This window comes from Oryx dammah, unplaced genomic scaffold, assembly GCF_014754425.2.
Source record: "Oryx dammah isolate SB20612 unplaced genomic scaffold, SCBI_Odam_1.1 HiC_scaffold_4, whole genome shotgun sequence".
Lineage (NCBI taxonomy): Eukaryota > Metazoa > Chordata > Mammalia > Artiodactyla > Bovidae > Oryx > Oryx dammah.
In genome coordinates, this window is record NW_024070188.1 from 57,749,423 (window position 1) to 57,770,880 (window position 21,458).

Here is a 21,458-nt window from a genome sequence, read left to right on the forward strand (position 1 = left end):
AGTTCACACATTTTATGCCCTCCTACAAAGTCCTGACTTCTCAAATCTTCTGGAACACATATGGCATATCACGCATACTTTCTTCTGCTAAGAAAACTTCTACACGTACACATTCATATTTTATAAAGTTACCAATGGGTCTTTTTTTGCTCATTTTCCAAAGGCAAGCTTTATCCACTCTCCAACTTCCTCTTTTAAATGTTTCTTTAAACCAATACTCAAATGCCAGAATTCTTATTAGCACTGGTAAGACTTACTGTAATATATACGTATGGTAAACTTTTACCTCAGTGAATGTGTTTCGTGGTCAGCTGTGGTTATTTCTATCTATCAATTTCCTTCAACTCATAACTTAGTTAATTCTGACATGATTCACCCCAGAATCCCTTGTAACTGCAATTCTCCCACCTCTTAATATTTAAAAATAATACATAGCTCTCAGTGGAATTCTACTTGTTAACTTATGGATGACTGTTTCCATTATGGGAATTTAAAAGCATGCATGAAGGGTCCAGATATGGCAACTGGTTTCTTAATACCAAAGAGAATAATCTCACATATGTCAGAAGAGCTCTCAGGACTTTTATTTTTTTACTTGGTTTAACCAATTTCACTTGGTTAAAATCATAGCCTGTTAAAGTCAGAACAGACCATAATCCAGCCCACAGAAAAAATATATAAGAAAATCATGCCCTGGAAGACTAGACAGCTTACTCAGGTCACACTGCTCTCTGGATCTGATTTCAGAAAATGTGCATGCATGCACACAGAGCTTGCCTAATTAGAACTTTTCTATTGTCTCACTGATTTTCCCCACTCAGCGCAATTCTGAAAAGTCTGGTTCTAATCAGGGAACTGCAATATGAATCACAATGGGACACAACCATGGCTAAAATGGGTAAAATTTAAAAGACTGCAGATGTCAAATATTGGCAACAATTTAGAGCAACATCAACTGATACAGTGGCTGTTGGGGCCACTACTTGGGTAACTGGTTTGCTGTATCTACTACAGTTGAACATACACATTATCCTACAACACTGCAACCCAATTTCCAGACACACACATGAAACAAAACAATGTACAAGAGTGCTCAGCACTGTTCATAAAAGGAAAAAACAAAACCAAACAAAGCAAAAACACAGAAACACTCCAAACGTCCAGCAACAGTAGAAAGAAAAACTAGATATGTCTGAATACACTAATGAAAACAAAGGACTGACAGCTATCTGCAACAACACAGATGCAACAATACTTAGAAAGTGCACAAACCTAGTGGGAGAAAGACGTTTAACATAAATTACTTCATTCCATTAGATAAAGTTAAGAACTCGGAAGGTTAATCGGTGACATTAGAAGTCAGGACGCTGGTGATCTCTGGACAGTATGGATGGGCTCTAAGCATGAGAAGGTCTACAAGAGGCTGGCAATGTTCTACTTCCTGACGTGTGGTATTGTAACATAATTCACTGAGCTACACTAATAATTTCTATACAGTTCAGTTCAGTTGCTCAGTCGTGTCCAACTCTTTGTGACCCCATGAATCGCAGTACACCAGGCCTCCCTGTCCATCACCAACTCCTGGAGTTCACCCAAACTCATGTGCATCGACTCAATGATGCCATCCAGCCATCTCATCCTCTGTCATCCCTTTCTCCTCCTGCCCCAGTCCCTCCCAGCATCAGAGTCTTTTCCAATGAGTCAACTCTTCGCATAAGGTGGCCAAAGTACTGGAGTTTTAGCCTCAGCATCAGTCCTTCCAATGAACACCTAGGACTGGTCTCCTTTAGATGGACTGGTTGGATCTCCTTGCAGTCCAGGGGACTCTCAAGAGTGTTCTCCAACACCACAGCTCAAAAGCACCAATTCTTCGGCGCTCAGCTTTCTTCACAGTCCAGCTCTCACATCCATACATGACCACTGGAAAAACCACAGCCTTGACTAGATGGACCTTTGTTTGCAAAGTAATATCTCTGCTTTTCAATATGCTATCTAGGTTAGTCATAACTTTCCTTCCAAGGAGTAAGTGTCTTTTAATTTCATGGCTGCAATCACCATCTGCAGTGATTTTGGAGCCCCAAAAAATAAAGTCAGACACTGTTTCCACTGTTTCCCCATCTATTTGCCATGAAGTGATGGGACCAGATGCCATGATCTTCACTTTCTGAATGTTGAGCTTTAAGCCAACTTTTTCACTCTCCTCTTTCACTTTCATCAGGAGGCTTTTTAATTCCTCTTCACTTTCTGCCATAGGGTGGTATCACCTGCATATCTGAGGTTACTGATATTTCTCCTGGCAATCTTAATTCCAGCTTGTGCTTCATCCAGCCCAGCGTTTCTCATGATGTACTCATGATGTATGATGTACTCTGCATATAAGTTAAATAATTTCTATACAACTCTCTATATATACATGTATGTGTGTGTGTATATATATATATATAATACTTCTATTTTTTAAAATTAAAAAAAAGTCTTTAATTATGTGATGGGATGTTAATATATTTACTGTTTCTTTCAAAAACATGCATTCTTTCTGTGTGTTCCATGTGTCCTGAGTCCTTCTCTGAATTGTGTGTGTTTGCACCAGGATGAAGGGGCCCTGTGAAACATCCTCTTCTGGTTCACCTCATATAGTAGGCTCAAGCCTTTTCAAGCCACAGAGACTTGCTTATCCTTGTCCTGGATGTCACACGTAGGATGTCTCAAACAAAATATAGATGTTAAAGGGTAAACGAGTATATATCTCCTTTCCTCATACTGTTAATGAAAATGGTACTGTTTAAAACAATAACTTGAGAACTAAATCTAAAGTTTGAGAACTAAATCTAAGCATGTCTTTGACGCACTATGATCTTCTGTTCTTTGGATAACACTCAGTTTTATTTGTATGTCAACTTCAGTCTACTGGGAATGGTTGCCTAGAACACTGCACTAAGAAAGATTTAAATCTGTGTTAAGGCCAGCGATAGAGAATACTGTCAAAATGGAGCACAAACACCTTGCTGACTCACAGAACACTTTCTGTCAACAGAACACTTTCTCCCTTAGGAGAAAAACAGCTTCTTAATCATTTTAAATGCTCCACAGAGAACTCTCTAATAAAGTTCTAGTTTATTGTATCTATTTACTGTATATATTTATATATTATAAAGTGATATTATTTTGTATATATTATAAAGTGATATTATTTTAACATAATTTTATTTCTAACATATTTACATTTATATATTTAGAATATTTAAATATTTTATGCTTAATATAAATTATATTATTGTAATGTGGTTTAAATAAATCATGAGTAAAGCAAATCAACAAGACTAGAGATTGTTTGTAACAAAAAGTAGCTTAATAGGGAGGGAAAAAAAACCCACTTAAGTTTAAAAACATTTTGTTTCCTCTATCCTACATTTTGCAAAACAGAACTGCCAGAATAATGTTTTGAAAACTCACAAAATTCCAACTTTACGAAATGCTATTTTGGGGTTCCTCCAAGAATTAAGACTTTTGACTGCTATTTTTGGTATAAATTAAACCATACAACTCAATATTTTTTTTGGTATAAATTAAACCATACAATTTAGTATTTTACACGTTTTCATTGATCTTAATCAAAATTAATATGAAAATAAATTTTCCCACTGCAATACTCAGGGAGACTTTAGCTTCAGTTGAATAGATGTACATATTCTAAATATGAAGATGTTTCCTTACTTATAGCATCTTCTCTTTTGATTTCTTCTGTAAAATTAGATAATTTGTACTGACACAAATTCAAAAGATGCAAATGTAGTGTGAAGAGAAGCACCTAAATGGGCTGCAAAGTATCATCTTATTCAATCACATTCAATATTATTAGCATAACCAGATGGGGAAAAAAGTGAACTGAAATTTCACACTTCTCCCTTTCACTTCCATGTGACTTCTGCAGAGCCCTTATCAGTAACATACACTTGACGGTAGGTTAGATTTTTAGCAGTAACTTACTCTACCGAAATCTAAACTTCCCATCATTTAAACATTTAATCTTAGAATTTAAAAAAGACAACCCTCCTCTGCTTTCCTAGTACACCCATTCTCTCAAGTGTCAAAACTTCAAGTAGTTTACCTTCTCTTCTTTCCATACACTTCTAACAGCTTTCTCTCCCACTATCTATCTGATGCCTGTGCCTCCTATTTTGTTCAGAACTCAGAAACTTTCCATCATTACCCATCAAATTTCGAGTCCACACCACACTTTGCAACAAATCTGTACAGTGGATAAAAAGGCAAACCACTTATCAGCGGTCCATTCCCCATAGCCTCTCACCTTCAAAGACAATTCTTTCACAAGTATACTCTCACCAGAATTTCCCTTGTGTAGTGAGAAAAAAATGCACCTTTTCTTTGATCATCTTTGTATTTCTATGGTAGAATCTACTAGTTGTCTCCTAAATAATTGATTTCTCCCTTTTCTTTCAAGTAGAGCAATCCCCATTTTTAGTGAGCACACTGAAATCCAGCTAAAAGATGCTTTCAGCCTTCCTGGCAGTAGCCATATGACTCTAAATTCTGGTCTGTAATATACACAGAGGTGAGAGGGTGTTGGGAAGTCCCTTTAAGTGGAACAGGTCAGTCATTCGGCCTCCTTTTTCTCCATCTACACAAGGACCATGGATAGGATACCACCTTTCTTTCTTCCCTTTTTTTTTGAATTTTCCAAATCTGTGAACCGTCTTTTTAGTTAAAACATATATATATATATTTTTACCTTTTGACCCCCTTGTCTCATTTCTCCCACCCCTCACCCCTGACAACCACCAATCTCACCAATCTGTTCTCCATATGCAGAAGTTTAGGGGTTTTTCAGTTTTTTTTTTTCATTTCACATGCAAGAAAGATCATATAGTAATTGCCCCCTTCTCTGACTTAATACAGTGCACTTGAGGTCTATCCATGCGGTCACAAATGGCAAGATTTCAGGTTTTTTTAATGACTGAATAATGTTCCACTGTGTATATCTATCTATTCACCACATCTTTATCCATTCAGCCATCAATGGACACAGGTTGCTTCCATATCTTGGCTATTGTAAATAAAGCTGTAATGAACATGGGAGTGAGATACACTTTCAAGCTAGCATTTCTGTTTTGTTTGGATAAAAATCCAAATGTAGAACTGCTGGATCATATGGGAATCCCTGGTGGATCAAACGGTAAAGAATCTGCCTGCAATATGGGAGGCTGGGGTTTGATCTCTGGGTTGGGAAGATCTCGTGGAGGAGGAAATGGCAACCAACTCCAATATTATTGCCTGGAGAATCCCATGGACAGAAGAGCCTGGCAGGCTACAGTCCATGGGGTTGCAAAGAATTGGATACGACTGAATGACTAACACAACAGCACAGTGGTAATTTTACTTTTCATTTTTTGAGGAACCTCCAATACAGTTTTCCGTAGTGGTTGCACCAATTTACACACCCACAGACAGTGAATAAGGGTTCCCTTTTCTTCACATCCTCACCAACACCTGTTATTTCTTGTCTTTTTGGTTTCCTTTGCTATGTGGTTTAGTTTGATATAGTCCCACTTATGTTTGCTTTTGTAGGTTTCACTTTTGTTGCCAAATTTAAAAAATCATTGCTGAGACCTATATGAAGGAGCTCACCACCTATGTTTTCTTCTAGGAGTTGTATAGTTCAGGCCTTATGTTCAAGTCTATACCATTCTGAGTTAATTTTTGTGTATTAGTGTAAGACAGCGGTCCTGTTTCATTCTTTTCCATGTGTCTGTCCAGTTTTCCCAACACAATTTACTGAAGAGACTCCTTTTTCTACTGTATATTTTTGGCTTTATTGTAAATTAATCGATAATATATACATGGGTTTATTTCTGGACCCTCCATTTTTTTGCATTGACCTATGTGTCTGTTTTTAATGCCAATACTATACTGTTTTAATTGCTATAGCTCTGTAATAGTTTGAAATTAGAGAGTGTGATTACTCCAGCTTTTTTTTTTTTCCCCAAGATTGTTTTGGTTATTCAGGATGTTTTGCAATTCCATATAAATGTTAAGATTGTTTATTCTATGAAAAATACCATTGTAATTTTGATAGGGATTACACTGAATTTGTAGATTACAGTGGGTAATATGGACATAATATTAATTGTTCTTATCCATAAGCATGGAATAGCTCTCCATTTACATGTGTCTCCTTCAATTTCTTTTCTTAATGTCTGGTATTTTTCAATATATATCCCTGGTTAAATTCATTCCTCTCTGATACAATTGTAAATGGGATTTTCTTAATTTCTCTTTCTCATAGTTTGTTTTTAGTGTATAGAAACACAACGGATTTTGAGTATTGATTTTGTAACCTGCAACATCACTAATTTGTTTATATTAGTTCTATATTTTATTAGTTATACTAGTTTTTTGATGGAGTCTTCAGGGTTTTCTATATGTCATCCGCAAATAGTGAGTTTTACTTCTTCCTTTCCAATTTGGATGCCTTCTATTTATTTTTCTTGCTTAATGCTCTGTCCAGGACTTCCAATACTTTTGAATGAAAGTGGCAATAACGGGTATCCTTATGCTTATTCCTGATCTTGGAGGAAAAGCTTTTAGCTTTTCACCATTGAGTATGACGTTAGCTGCAGGCTTGTTACTATGGATGTTACTATGTTGAAGTAAGTTCCCTCCATACACATCTTTGTTGAGAGTTTTTATCATAAATGGATGTTAAATTCTGTCAATCGTTTTTTCTCTGTTTACTGAAATGACCATATAATTTTTATCCTTCATTTTGTTAATGCATTGTATGCATCACACGGTCTGATTTGCGGAGGCTGAACCAGCTTTTCATCCCTGGAATATATCCAGGGATTTACTCTTTCAAAGTCACCAGTTTGCCAGATTCAATTCTCTGTTTTCATCTTATTCAGTGTCTTGGCAACATTAGACACATGATGCCTCACCCATCCTTAAAACACTCTTTTTAATCTCTGGAACCCCAGCAGAGACTGATTTTCTTCTTACCTTAATGGTCGTTCCTTCCCTGTCTATGCTGTTTTCTCCCTGTTTTCCCAACGTCTACATTTTTTTTTTAAGCTCTAGCCCTCTGAATTCTACTCCCTTCTATGTGATTATTTTAGATTTATAGTTTTAAATATCATTTGTATCCTGATGCCACTCTGGTCTCCAAACTCATGTATCTAAACTAGACGTTTGACATCTCCACTTAGATGCTTAAAAGACGCCTCAAAATTTACTTGGCCAAAACAAAACTCTCCCACATCTCTGAACTGTCGTTCTTCCCGTCTTAGTACATACTCACCACCATCCACTTGGCTGCTCAATGCAAAAACCATGGCATCACCCAGATGTCCTCTCTCCCTCTCGCCCCCGCCCCACCCCAAGCATTACATGTGCCTCCATGGTACATCCAGCACTTCTCCCCAGCTCCCCAGCTACCACTCTGGGGCAAGGCAACATCTCTCTCTTCAAAATCCTGCCAGAGCCAGGGTGTCCTCCTTCTATTTCCTCAAAGTCTATTTTCTAAGCAGCAGCCAAAGTAATCTTTTCAAAGTGCAGATCTGATTGTGTCTCTTCGCTGCCTCTTGGACTGAAATCTAAGCTCCACAAGGCCTCACATGGCCTCCAAGGCTCTAGGTGACCTGACTGGCCTCCTCTCCCAGTTCTGCCTCTTGCCACTCTTGCCTCGAGTGCTATGCATTAGCCACACTGGATTTTTCTTTTTTCCTGTTTTCTGAACACCTCAAGCTCTGGACTGCTTTTTAAAACTACCAGCTGTGGCTTCCAACTAATTGCTCTTCCCCAGTATCTTCTCACTATCAGCCCCTCCTCTTCTGCATTCAGAGGATTCTCTAACCTAAGGCAGCTTCTCCCTAATCACCTGCTCTCACATCATTCTCATTATTTTTTTTTTCTTCATGGGAATTAAGTTGCTCATTAATTAAAAAAAAAAAAAATTTCATTTCTCCTCATACTGGAAACTACAGAACAGGACCTTTTGGGTCTCGTTTACAAGCAAGCAGTTGATGCTCAATAAATTATTTGCTGAATGAATAAATACTTAAAATCAAAACTTTAAAGTCACTCAGTCTGAACCATTATTCAGGCATCTAAAACTCTGAGTAACAGACCTGAGAAATATCTTACCACCATATGCTGCTCAGAATTGCACTGCTTCTGAAGTAGACAATTCTATCTCTAAACAGCTATGACTGTTCAAATGCCCTACCGTGGCTCTGTTCATCTGTGGAGGACGCTATGATCAAGCAGAGTATATTCCTTGTGTTTCAGACAAGACAGTGCGTCAAATATCTGAAGGTGGTGACTGTACCTTCCCAGGGTTGAACAGTCCCAGTCTCTTTAACGGCTCTTCACAAGGCTATTGGGCTTCCCTGGTGGCTCAGACGGTAAAAGCGTCTGCCTACAATGCGGGAGACCCGGGTTCGAAACCTGGGTCGGGAAGATCCCCTGGAGAAGGAATGGCAATCCACTCCAGTACTCTTGCCTGGAAAATCCCATGGACGGAGGAGCCTGGTGGGCTGCAGTCCATGGGGTCACAAAGAGTCGGACACGACTGAGTGACTTCACTTTCACCAGGCTATTAAAAACAAGAGTTTTGGGTCTTCTCTTCACCCTCCCACATCCTCCAAGACTGCCCCAAACCACAATGTAGTCACATATTTAGCTATCAACCCGGCCATGAGTATGCAACTCTGGTCCAATTTACCTCATCTCATCTGGCTGGCCTTGTGAGCCGATCTCTTTCTGAGGGAGCGTGACCTACCTGAAGGTAACTCTACCCTCCTTCCAGTTCGAGCTCACACACCATTTCCAACCCATGCATCCTTCATATCACTAGGTGCACACTGCTTCTGTAATCTCTGGGCACTACAGTCGTTCCCATCTTCTTCCCAGAATTCCTGACGCCACTTAGCTTTCCCAACGTAAGATACCAATCCTATCCTATGGAAAAAGACCTCCTGGCCTCCTTTCTTGGATACAAGTCCTGATTTTCCACATAGGCAAATTAAAATGATAAACTTTCTTTATCTTTCCACAGGTAGCCTGAGGCAGACTAGCGTTATTTCTCATCAGCAGTGAGGGAGCCACAGAAAGGAGAGGCCCTTTTAGTTAACTACGAGAACAGATCTGAAGCCAGACGAGCAAGGTGGAGCCAACACTGGTGCCTCAGGACAAACTGGAACAACCATCAGTGCACCAATCCTATGGACTCTGCAGGGGATAAGGTGGGACCTCCACGCTATCCCCTTCCTTGCTCCTCCAAGAACAGCCAAAGAAAACTAGAGTCAGCCCAAATCGGAATATGAGTTACCTTACACTGCTGAGCATAACAGCACTTTTTTAGGATCACCTGTAATCTAATTTACTCCCTTTGACTCCAAAACACACTGATATCTCACTTCAATCTTTCAGGTAGAGTAATAACTGTTGGGAAGTTAATGATTACAGAAACACAGTTGGTCATCTGAAAACATTTCAGATGTTCCAGTGTGTCAGCACTCTGGCAGAGTAGCCTTAATGAAGTAGGCTGAAAAATAAAACTATGCAGATTAACATATCCTAAAAGAGTTTAGGTAAGTCCGGACGACCAAAATACTGATTGCAAAATGACTAGAATAATCCAGGTATGGGATTAGCTGTGATTCAGAAACAAAAAGTCAAATAAAACTATAGCTCAGATCTGTGATTTTTTAAAAAAAAATTCTTATTATATATACTCTGAGGAGTAATAATTCCTAGCAATATACCACATTAAACTAGTTTTCTAGTATTCCGACTTTGACAAGTACAGCAAAGGATAATTTGTGGGGAGTCGAGATGGTTATCTTCTACATCTGCCTCAGGAGACAACAATACCCCTACTTTAGTTCATCCTTGTCTTTAATAATGTACTACACATTTACCCTGACAAAATTAACCTAAATCATATCCAGTCAGATTTTATTTTTAATAAACAAAAGTTCCTAAAACTTAAAAGTGCTTCCAAGTTCCAAAGCTATCAGATTTCATCAGATCTCATCTAGAATCACATAGTTTTAAAGCAAACCTTGGTATCTACGTTTGTAAATTTTTCATTAATGAACATTTATTAACTGCCTAACACACTACAGAAAAATGCAGTTAAGTGTTATCTCTTCTAACATAATTATTTCTTACGTTCATTCTAAAGAGGTCTAGCCTTTTAAAATCTCTTCTTGGAGGAACACTGGTTGTCCATTTCTGAATCTCCACCAAGTTCCCATGAAGAATTGAAAACAAACAGTGAAGTCAATTTAAAACTCAACTCACAACATTGTGTGATCTTCTGGATGTTGGAAGAGATACGCTGGGCCAACTGGGCGGGGTCACCACCAATGCCTGGAGTGTAAGACATGGTTGATTTGCTTGTTCACTAATTTCATCAGCTGTTGGTGAGCAATGCCGTTTTCTCAGCAGTTACCTAAATAACATAAAAGTCACATAATTATACCTATTTTAAAGTTACTCCTTATATTTTACAAATTTGATGAACCTAACAGGGTTGAAATTTACCAAAGGAACCTGTCAAAGAGTAAAACTCACATGCTGATATTTTAAAAAATGGTCTTTATAGGGTAGAACTGAATTAAACATGTTAAAGAAAATAAGGTTCAAATTATCCATTCCCTTTGGAAACATCTTTGATCTCGCAAAGGATGACTTCAATTCAGTTCAGTTCATTTGCTCATTCGTGTCCGACTCTTTGCGACCCCATGAATCACAGCACGCCAGGCCTCCCTGCCCATCACCAACTCCTGGAGTTCACTCAGACTCACATCCATCGAGTCAGTGATGCCATCCAGCCATCTCATCCTCTGTCGTCCCCTTCTCCACCCCCAATCCCTCCCAGCATCAGAGTCTTTTCCAATGAGTCAACTCTTCACATGAGGTGGCCAAAGTACTGGAGTTTCACCTTCAGCATCATTCCTTCCAAAGAAATTCCAGGGCTGATCTCTTTCAGAATGGACTGGTTGGATCTCCTTGCAGTCCAAGGGACTCTCAAGAGTCTTCTCCAACACCACAGTTCAAAAGCATCAATTCTTCGGTGCTCAGCCTTCTTCACAGTCCAACTCTCACATCCATACATGACCACCAGAAAAACCATAAGTGCCTTTTCTGTGTATCCTTTTAACCATTTGTATATTTTTCTCCTTAACTAAACTGTGAGCAACTATAGGCCAGGGTCCACATACTATTTATCTTTCTTTCTCCAACATTTAAAATAATTCCTGGCAGAGAAAAGGAATTTAATTATGAATTATATGGCACACAGATTTCAGGCTTTCCCCAGAAATTTCATTTTCTCTCATTTAACATAGGAACAGCTCACTAGTGGGTCTCTAATTTTAATGGGAAAAAAGGTTCAATTTGAAAGAGCAGAGCCAACAAGTTAAGAAAAAAGGAAACACCCTGTTAAAAGGCCCATCACACGCACACTCCCCTGACAGAGGAAGGAGGATTCTGCTGTGGAAGCCAGTATCTTAGAACAGGAAGCTAAGTGGGGCAGCTGCCACAGAAAGAGAGTAAAACAAAGATCTGTTCTTCTTCAGTTCATACCACACATCAGTCATAGTTAGGGAAAAAGAATAAAAAGGGGGTGTCCCTGTGTACAGAACTGTGCACAGCAAAGAATTTCAACTAATCCTCTACTATCTTTTCACCGAGTGTGCTCGGAACACTGTAAAGGCGTGGGCAGTCAGCACGCTAACTGAATCTGCCACACACCTGACATCCCATTAGGCCCTGGGGAGCTGCGAACAAGCAAACAAAACAATCAAGAGAAACCATCTGCTCGAATCAGTTCAGTTCAGTCGCTCAGTCGTGTCCGACTCTTTGGACCCCAAGGATGGCAGCAGGCCAGGACTCCCTGTCCATCACCAACTCCTGGAGTTTATTCAAACTCATGTCTGCTGAGATGGTGATGCCATCCAACCATCTCATCCTCTGTCGTCCCCTTCTCTTCCCACCTTCAATCTTTCCCAGCATCAGGGTCTTTTCAAATGAGTCAGTTCTTTGCATCAGGTGGGCAAAATATTGGAGTTTCTGATTTCCTTTAGGATGGACTGGTTGGATCTCCTTGCAGTCCAAGGGACTCTCAAGAGTCTTCTCCAACACCACAGTTCAAAAGCATCAATTCTTCGGTGCTCAGCTTTTTTTAAAGTCCAACTCTCATATGCATACATGACTACTGGAAAAACCATAGCCTTGACTAGATGGACCTTTGTTGGCAAAGTAATGTCTCTGCTTTTGAATATGCTATCTAGGTTGGTCATAACTTTTCTTCCAAGGAGTAAGCGTCTTTTAATTTCATGGCTGCAATCACCATCTGCAGTGATTTTGGAGCCCCCCAAAATTAAGGTCTGACACTGTTTCCACTGTTTCTCCATCTATTTCCCATGAAGTGATGGGACTGGATGCCATGATCTTCATTTTCTGAATGTGAGCTTTAAGCCAACTTTTTCACTCTCCACTTTCACTTTCATCAAGAAGCTTTTTAGTTCCTCTTCACTTTCTGCCATAAGGGTGGTGCCATCTGCATATCTGAGGTTATTGAGATTTCTCCCAGCAATCTTGATTCCAGCTTGGGCTTCATCCAGCCCAGCATTTCTCATGATGTACTCTGCATAGAAGTTAAATAAGCAGGAGGACAATATATAGCCGTGACGTACTCCTTTTCCTAATGGAACCAGTCTGTTGTTCCATGCCCAGTTCTAGCTGTTGCTTCCTGACCTGCATATAGGTTTCTCAAGAGGCAGGTCAGGTGGTCTGGTATTCCCATCTCTTTCACAATTTTCCACAGTTTGTTGTGATCACACAGTCAAAGGCTTTGGCATAGTCAATAAAGCAGAAGTAGATGTTTTTCTGGGATTCTCTTGCTTTTTCGATGATCCAGCGGATGTTGGCAATTTGATCTCTGGTTCCTCTGCCTTTTCTAAAACCAGCTTGAACATCTGGAAGTTCACGGTTCACGTACTGTTGAAGCCTGGCTTGGAGAATTTTGAGCATTACTTTACTAGTGTGTGAGTGAAGTGAAAGTCACTCAGTCATGTCAGACTCTTTGTGACGCCATAGACTATACAGTCCATGGAATTCTCCAGGCCAGAATACTGGAGTGAGTAGCCTATCCCTTCTCCAGGACAAGAATGTGAGACGAGTGCAATTGTGTGGTAGTTTGAGCATTCTTTGGCATTGCCTTTCTTTGGGATTGGAATGAAGATGGTAAGAATACACAGAAGAACTATACAAAAAAGATCTTCACGACCCAGATAATCACGATGGTGTGATCACTCACCTAGAGCCAGACATCCTGGAATGTGAAGTCAAGTGGGCCTCACAAGGCATCACTACAAACAAAGCTAGTGGAGGTGATGGAATTCCAGTTGAGCTATTTCAAATTCTAAAAGATGATGCTGTGAAAGTGCTGCACTCAATATGTCAGCAAATTTGGAAAACTCAGCAGTGGCCACAGGACTGGAAAAGGTCAGTTTTCATTCCAATCCTAAAGAAAGGCAGTGCCAAAGAATGCTCAAATCAAATCTTCCATTTATGAGAATGACAAAGTTAATAATATAAAACAATAAAAGCAATACAAGCCTGCCCTCTTCTGTGACATTAGTTTTAGGGGGCAGCAAGGATGGGTAGCTTTAGAACCAGAATCCTGGAACTGAATCCCCTCTCTGCTGGTGGGTGGGTTGGATCAGTAGAAAGTCATGTGCCAGGCAAAAGTGATAGGGATGGGGAAAAGGAAACATGACTATCACTCTTCTCTAAAAAGAATTTATGAAACTCAGGTGTAAGACTTGGATACCTGAGTATGACTATATGAAAAACAACAAAGGCAAAGACATGAAGCTGAGGCAGACAGACCCAGACCACGTGGACCGTATGAAGGCAGTGTGTCAGTTACCAAAGGAAGGGGAAATCTATGGTCAACCCTGGATCCGATGCCTCATGGTCAGATAAGCAGGAGATGACACAGAGAAGGAAAAGGTGCAATGGCCTAACATTTACTGCACATTTGTGAAATGAAAAGCATCTCACATAGACTGTCTAATTTAATTTTCAAGTTCTCCCCTTTAAAGTAGGTAGTGGCAAATAAACCTGGCTTTCTGCTGCTGCTAAGTCGCTTCAGTCGTGTCCGACTCTGTGCGACCCCATAGATGGCAGCCCACCAGGCTCCCCCATCCCTGGGATTCTCCAGGCAAGAACACTGGAGCGGGTTGCCATTTCCTTCTCCAATGCATGAAAGTGAAAAGTGAAAGTGAAGTCGCTCAGTCATGTCCGACTCTTCGCGATCCCGTGGACTGCAGCCTATCAGGCTCCTCCATCCATGGGATTTTCCAGGCAAGAGTACTGGAATGGGGTGCCACAATGAGCAAATTGTGGCATATGAAGATTAAGTAACTGGACAAGTACCCCAAATGACCCACTAGGCAGAGGTGGAATTCAATTCCAGGGTCCTGGTTCTAACAGTCCCTGCTGCCCCATAAAACTGATGTCACAGAAGAAGGTGGGCTCTGGATGCTAGGTTTGGTTTGAATATGTTGCAAGAACCCACTGGAGATTTCTGGTAATCAGGGGGAAGAGACCACAAGGAAATATGTGTCTTTCATCTAATGGTTGGTGCTGGTAACAAGTACAACAGTGGAATGGCTGAAGCAGAAAAAACAGTACTGGGGCCATGCCTGTGCTCTGCTGTATTGAGGCCACCCTGGAATCCCTGGGAAGTTTTAGATGCTCTCCATTCTCTCTCCGTGATTGACAGGTCCAGTTAATCTATTCTGAGCCCTTTGGACTTCACTAAGTAATTGTCAGAGACCTAAAACCAATTTCATAAAAGGGTAAATCAAACTTCTACTCAAACAGTAGAACCACTGCAGCAGGGCAGCAGGAATAAGATTACTCCCAGGTAGCCTTGGATTTGGGCTTGCAGCCACCTGAAGAGCTGAGGACCCAAACTACACTGGACCTGGGATTCAACGAGATCAATACTATCCCAAGCTGCCTACAAAACACCAACTAGATCTCTAAATTTTGCATCTTTTTTCCCCCAGTAAGAGCTTGGGGGTTGAAAAGGGCTTCCCTGATGACTCAGTGGGTAAAGATTCTGCCTGCCAATGCAAGAGACACAGGAGACGCAGGTTTAATCCCTGGGTCAGGAAGATCACCTTGAGAAGGAAATGGTAACCCACTCCAGTATTGTTGCTTGAATAATCCCATGAACAGAGGAGCCTGGTGGGCTGCAGTCCAAAGAGTTGGAAATTGAGCACAACAGCTTTACTCAGATACAAGGCACACAGCATACACTCACCCATTTAAAGTGCACTATCCAATGGTGTTTTAAATACTCATAATGAAAAGTTGTGCAACCACGACGTCACTGCCAGAACGTTTCCTTACCCTCCAAATAAAGCTGATACCCATTAGCAGTGACTCCCCATTTCTCAACAAGCTCCTAAGCTGCAGGCCACCACTCATCTATTTTATGTCTTTACAGGCTTGCCAGTTCTGTACATTTCATATTAAAGGAACCATACAATGTGTTCTTTTTGTGACTGATTTCTTTTTCTCAGCAGGTTTTCAAGGCCCATTCATGTTGCAGCATGTATCAATTCTTCCTCCATGTTCACTGCTGCTGCTGCTGCTAAGTTGCTTCAGTTGTATCGGATTCTGTGCCACCCCATAGACAGCAGCCCACCAGGCTCCCCTGTCCCTGGGAATCTCCAGGCAAGAACACTGGAGTGGGTTGCCATTGCCTTTCCCTTCCTGTTCACTGCCAAATAATATTTTACTGTACAGAAAGGGGCAACATCCTCCTGGCTCACTGATCTCTTTCTTTCTCCTTTCCCTCTTATCAACTAGGCTCACTGCCTACACAAACACACTAGATGAGGACATGTTCCTCTTTCTTCTTGACGTACTCTCTTGGGGGTGCTCTTCTGTCCACACACACACAAATGAGTCTCACATCCCTATCTCCAAGTCACACTCTTCACTCTCTGCAGTGTCTCTATGTCTTTGAAGCTGCAGGAACTCACCAACTGCCTTTTCAGCTACCAGTGGAACTGGCAAAAATGGGAAGTCTCTACTTTGAGGAAGACACTTAACATTTGGGCCTGCAGCCAGGATCCAAATGAGATAATGCACATCCAGGGACCAAGAGCTTTCCTACTCTACACAAAAGAAAGGAAAGCTCCGCTCTTGCATCTGCAGGAGCAACATCAACAGATCATAACCACTTTCCCTGCCTGAGGACCACCCGACCACAGGAGTAGCTGAGGCCCGCTTTCTCCCCCAGAGTGGGGAGTATGATCACTGAGTCCCATGGACTGCCACTTCGTATTGTAGCATTAACCTTAACCCTCAGGACTCAACAAGCCTAGGATAAGCCTTCCCACTGTTTTCTTTTATGGTCTCCTTTTCTGCTCTTCAGAGAATCAACCAAATAGCTACAAACTACCGGTGTTCCTCATCCCTTTACTCAAGAGCCTACATTTGAGGAAGTTCCTGCTGGTGAGACAACTAAGCGTCATTCATCCAAAAGGGCTGCCACTGTTGGATTGGTTGGTATTTCCTTAGAGGAAGGGTGCAGTGGTGAGTCTCTTGGCTCAGTGCTGAGCTAAGAATGAAAAGAAACTGTGATCGATGGAAGGGAAAGAAAAACTCAACAAGATTATTGCTAACATTATTTCCTAAGCATTGTGTTTAGGACTTCCATGTTTATTTTCTCAGTTGATTCTTCCACCAAGCCTACGGAGATAGGTACAACAATAATTATGATTTTTTTACATGAAGAAATTGAGGCATAATGAGAATAAGCAACACACTTAATGTAAGAAAAGAACTAAAATTTGAAACTAAATCTTAAAGCCTACTATATTTTTAAAACACAAAACCATGTTGTTGCTATATTTTAAAACACAAAACCATGTTGTTGCTGCCCTGTACAACAAAATTAAGGACAGGTGAGCCCACTAAATTCAGAAACACCAAATTTACCACCTTTCTGCAGACTCTGTGTGAAATCTGGCTAAACTCAAGGAAGATGGGGAAATAGGCCTGGAGGGACTTCATGATGAATCAAGGTAACACGGCTGCATAGCTTCCTCATCTTCTCTTATTCTGCTCATAGTGATATCTAAAAGACAACAGTGACTGGCTCTCCTGATGATGAGCTATGAGAAATAAAGGATCCAAACAACCAACTATACTGTAAAATACATAGAAACAGATACACAGCTAACTATAAACTGATTTAAAAGTGTATGATCTTTGCACACAGGTTACATCCACCAAATTATTCTGATGTCTGCTTTGCATGTCACTCTCCATCCAGCATATAGCCCAGAGCTAAAATGCACCAAAGCACTCACGCTGTATATTTCTGAAAGGCCATTCAGAATTCCTAGTTTTATGACTCAGACTAACTATACCTCATTATCTAAACTTGCACTATCAAGTGTTCACACCTGTGTGGCCACTGGCTTGGACAGCTCACAGATGGAACATTTCCATTTCAGCAAAGTTCTATTGAACAGTGTTCACCAAACATCTCAAAAAATAGCATTCTATAAGGCTATATAAACATTACAAAGGGAAAGATGGGAAGAGAGGATCAAAGTGCGATACTTGTCTGAGAATCTTAAGACTATTTCCAAACAGCACAAAGAAAAGAACAAAGGGGATTTTAAAAAGGAATCTTGAGCATCAAACATTATTCCTAGTTACTAATGGACACAGTGCAGAATCCTTAAAATTCCAATTAACATAAAGGTCATGTTCTATAAATTCAATGTGGATAAAGCAATAGAAATAGTTTATAGTCAGTTTCACTTTCTTAACGGTGAGCATCAGCAGTACTTCCCTCCAACCTGTGCTCCAAAAATAAGCTCCCAGAAGGGCAGGTTTATTTTGTTTGTTTTTGGTGGTGGTTTTTTTTTTTTTTTTTTGGTCTATTGCGTAGACTGCTCTACTTTCAGTATCTGTATATATAATAAGTGCTTAATAAATATTTGCAAAACAAATGTACCTATATCCTAAGAACACACACCCAGGCTGAGGGTTAATATAACCACTCCTAAGACAGTGAACTCGAGGGCTTTCTTTCAGATCCAGGATGTCCCAGACTTATCGCTGACTTGGGCCACTGCTCCATGCTATCTCCTCTCCCTGGAGAGCTCGTCCCATGACCCCCGCCCCCTCCCTCGGTGACTTGCTCTTTTTCTCCCCGAAAGTCACATCACATGGCTGGAGAAGTATTCTACGGTCACTTTGATCTGAAGTGCGGAGTCACCATTCTGCCACTCTGCTGGTTTAACCTACTGCATCACAGTGCTAATCATCATTTAAAATGATCTAGTCAGTTCATCATTTATTATCTATTCCTACCTCCGGAATATAGAGATGAGAGACAAGTCTGCCAGTCTTGTGGAATTCACAAGTGCTGGGGCCACAGAAGATGATCCACAGATGTCAGGGTGATCACTCTACCACAAGCATGAGCACTGTCAACATAAGTTGCATTAACTGCACTTGTGAGCTCACCTCCTCCATCTGGTAAATTATCATACTATCTCGGTTTGGTCCACAATACCAAGAACTATTTTTTACCCTTTCATGCACTAAGCTTTCAAATTAAATGGAATTATAGCAAACTTTACTCAGACTCACTGCAGGTGTTCTATACCATTTATTTTTTAACCAGCAGCCCCTGGCTAAAGTTTGAGATCATAATCAAAATTCAGACTGATTTTGAGATCAGGAACAGTAGAAGTAAGATATCTGAAGAAAAATGTAGATGTTACTGAGTTAACATGGTATCATGTTAACTTCTTCAGAAAATCTGAACTAGAGCATAATTCTTAACCAGTCAAAAGTCTGGGACAAACTTCTCAAAGCGGCCTGCCAAGCAGAGGCCTGTCCACATCACAGCACACAGTTTAACACTGCTATAAGTCTCTGCCCTGGCGGCGGGGGGGAGGGGGCGGGGAACGGTGATCAGGACAACTCTAGAAGAAACGTTCACCTCCAATATCACTGAACAGCACAGCATTCATAACCATTTTCTTTTCTTCCAGATGCTGTGAAAAATTTCAGTTCAGTTCAGTCACTCAGTCGTGTCCAACTCTTTGCAACCTCATGAATCGCAGCACGCCAGGCCTCCCTGTCCATCACCAACTCCCGGAGTTCACTCAGATTCACGTCCATCGAGTCAGTGATGCCATCCAGCCATCTCATCCTCTGTAGTTCCCTTCTCCTCCTGCCCCCAATCCCTCCCAACATCAGAGTCTTTTCCAATGAGTCAACTCTTCGCATGAGGTGGCCAAAGTACTGGAGTTTCAGCTTTAGCATCATTCCTTCCAAAGAAATCCCAGGGCTGATTATATACAATTACGGTCAGAATATGTTGATCTGAATTAAACAAAAATTAACGTATGTCTACAAGAGCCAAGCAAATGTAAGAAACTTGAGAGGAAAAAAATATACAGCATTTGACTGGAAGGGCATTTTTTTCTTTTTGTCTGAATTTAAGGAAAATAACAACCTAAAAAACAAGAGAGGCGGGGTCGGGAGGTATCCTGGAATATTTTATGTACCTGCAAAGGGCTTTCTGCAAGCCAATTAAGGGCAGGTCCTCAGATGGTAAAGAATCTGCCTACAATGCAGGAGACGTGGGTTAGATCCCTGGGTCGGGAAGATCTCCTGAAGGGAATGGCAACCTACTACAGTATTCCTGCCTGGAAAATTCCACGGACAGAGGAGCCTGGAGGGCTAGAGTCCATGGGGTCGCACAAGAGTCGGACACGAAAGAGCGACTAACACTTTCCTGCACTGAAAAGATCAAAGAACCAACTACGATGAGCCTTCGAATAAACAGACGGCTCCTTTACTACAGAAATGTATGTCTTCAGTTCTGTATTCGAGAAGTGAAGTAGCTCAGTCGTGTCCGACTCTTTGCGACCCCATGGACTGTAGCCCACCAGGCTCCTCCGTCCATGGGATTCTCCAGGCAAGAATACTGGAGTGGGTTGCTATTTCCTTCTCCATCTGTATTCGAGAGAACTTTAAAGCGCGTTTTCTAAATCCGTGCGTTAAAAAGAGGAAGAGGTCAACTGGTGTCCAGCCCGAGGCAGAAGCTGGATTCCAGAGCTGGGCCGGAACGGCTCGGGCACCAGCCCCGCCCGGGAGCGCGCAGCCCGCCGGTGCGCCTGAGCGAGCGCGGCCGGGGCGGCCGGGGGCGGAGGCGAGGCTAGAGCGCAGCCGGCGCTGGGCGGGCCGGGCTGGCAGGGCCGGCGGGACCCGCCTGATCGGGCTGCGCACCCGCGCCAGCCGGCTGGGCGTGGGGAGCAGCGCGATCTCGGAGCAGGGTTAGCGCCGGCCCTCCGACTCCCGGGAGCCTGCCGCAAAGCGCAGGGGCGGCGGCCACCTGACAACGCGCACAAAAAACGAGGTGGCGCGGCAGCAACGGGTACACGCGCTTTCGGGGCGCCCCGCCAGAGACACCCCCTCCAGAGGCTCCTCTTACCCCGACCTCCTCGGCTTCCTTCTTCTTTGGCCGCGGGGACCCAAGGGCCCCTGAGCCCCCAGCTACGATTCTCAGCTGATGGGTGGTGGCGCTGGAACGCTCATTGCGCATGCCCGCAATACCACCGAGGGAAGGAGGCGGGGCTTTCTCCCCTCTCATTGGCCAGTGGAATTGAGTGACAGCTGCCTTCCCCGCCCCCTCCGGGTCTAAGCTAAGAAATAGGGGTTCCTGCAAAATTACATAGTACATAGGAGGTGTTCTTTGAGGTCTGAAGTGCGGATGGCGAACGCCCTAGTTTGCGTGTAAAAAACAAGAAGAAGGAATGGAGAGCTGCTGTTTTCTTTATCGGGTCATTTCGGCCTCCCTAGACTTCAGGCCGTATCATCAACGCATGCCTTATCTTGTTTCCCAACACTTAACTCTACAGTAGACCGTATTCGCAGGTCCATTAAAAAAATGCAAACGTATAAATATGCAGTTCTTGCAGTTCTAACAGGAACAATGAAGGAATAAACGAAGAGTAATTTCCTTGTGCTCTCTTAGAGAAGTTTTCATAGCATCCTTGAAAGGCAGGAAGTAGTTTTCCCAGGATTTGAAATGAGCAGAGAATGTTCTTATGATAAATATTCAAATATAAAGTAATCGTTAGATAAAAAGCATCAATTGCTTCAGGTGAAAGAAATACCAGATTAATTAATGAGGTCTTTATTGGAGCTTCTCAGGTGGTGCCATAGTAGTAAAAAATCTGCCTGCCAATGTAGGAGACCCAAGAGACACAGGTTCGATCCCTGGGTTGGGAAGATCCCCTGGCATGGAAAGTGGCAACCCACTCCAGTATTCTTGCCTGGAACATTCCATGAACAGAGGAGCATGGTGGGCT

The 21,458-nt window shown here is 41.8% G+C and overlaps 1 protein-coding gene across 1 annotated transcript in view; it reads right to left on the reverse strand.

The window, feature by feature from the left end:
• STX7 (syntaxin 7) overlaps window positions 1-20,715 on the reverse strand; it is a 60,789-nt gene extending 40,074 nt beyond the window's left edge. Inside the window, exons 1-2 of the mRNA XM_040239234.1 lie at window positions 20,579-20,715; window positions 10,324-10,474 (exon numbers count right to left, since the gene is read on the reverse strand). Coding sequence (XP_040095168.1) covers window positions 10,324-10,408 — 85 coding nt within the window. The 5' untranslated portion in view covers window positions 10,409-10,474; window positions 20,579-20,715. The remainder of the gene's footprint in view (window positions 1-10,323; window positions 10,475-20,578) is intronic.
• Window positions 20,716-21,458: the final 743 nt, after the last annotated feature.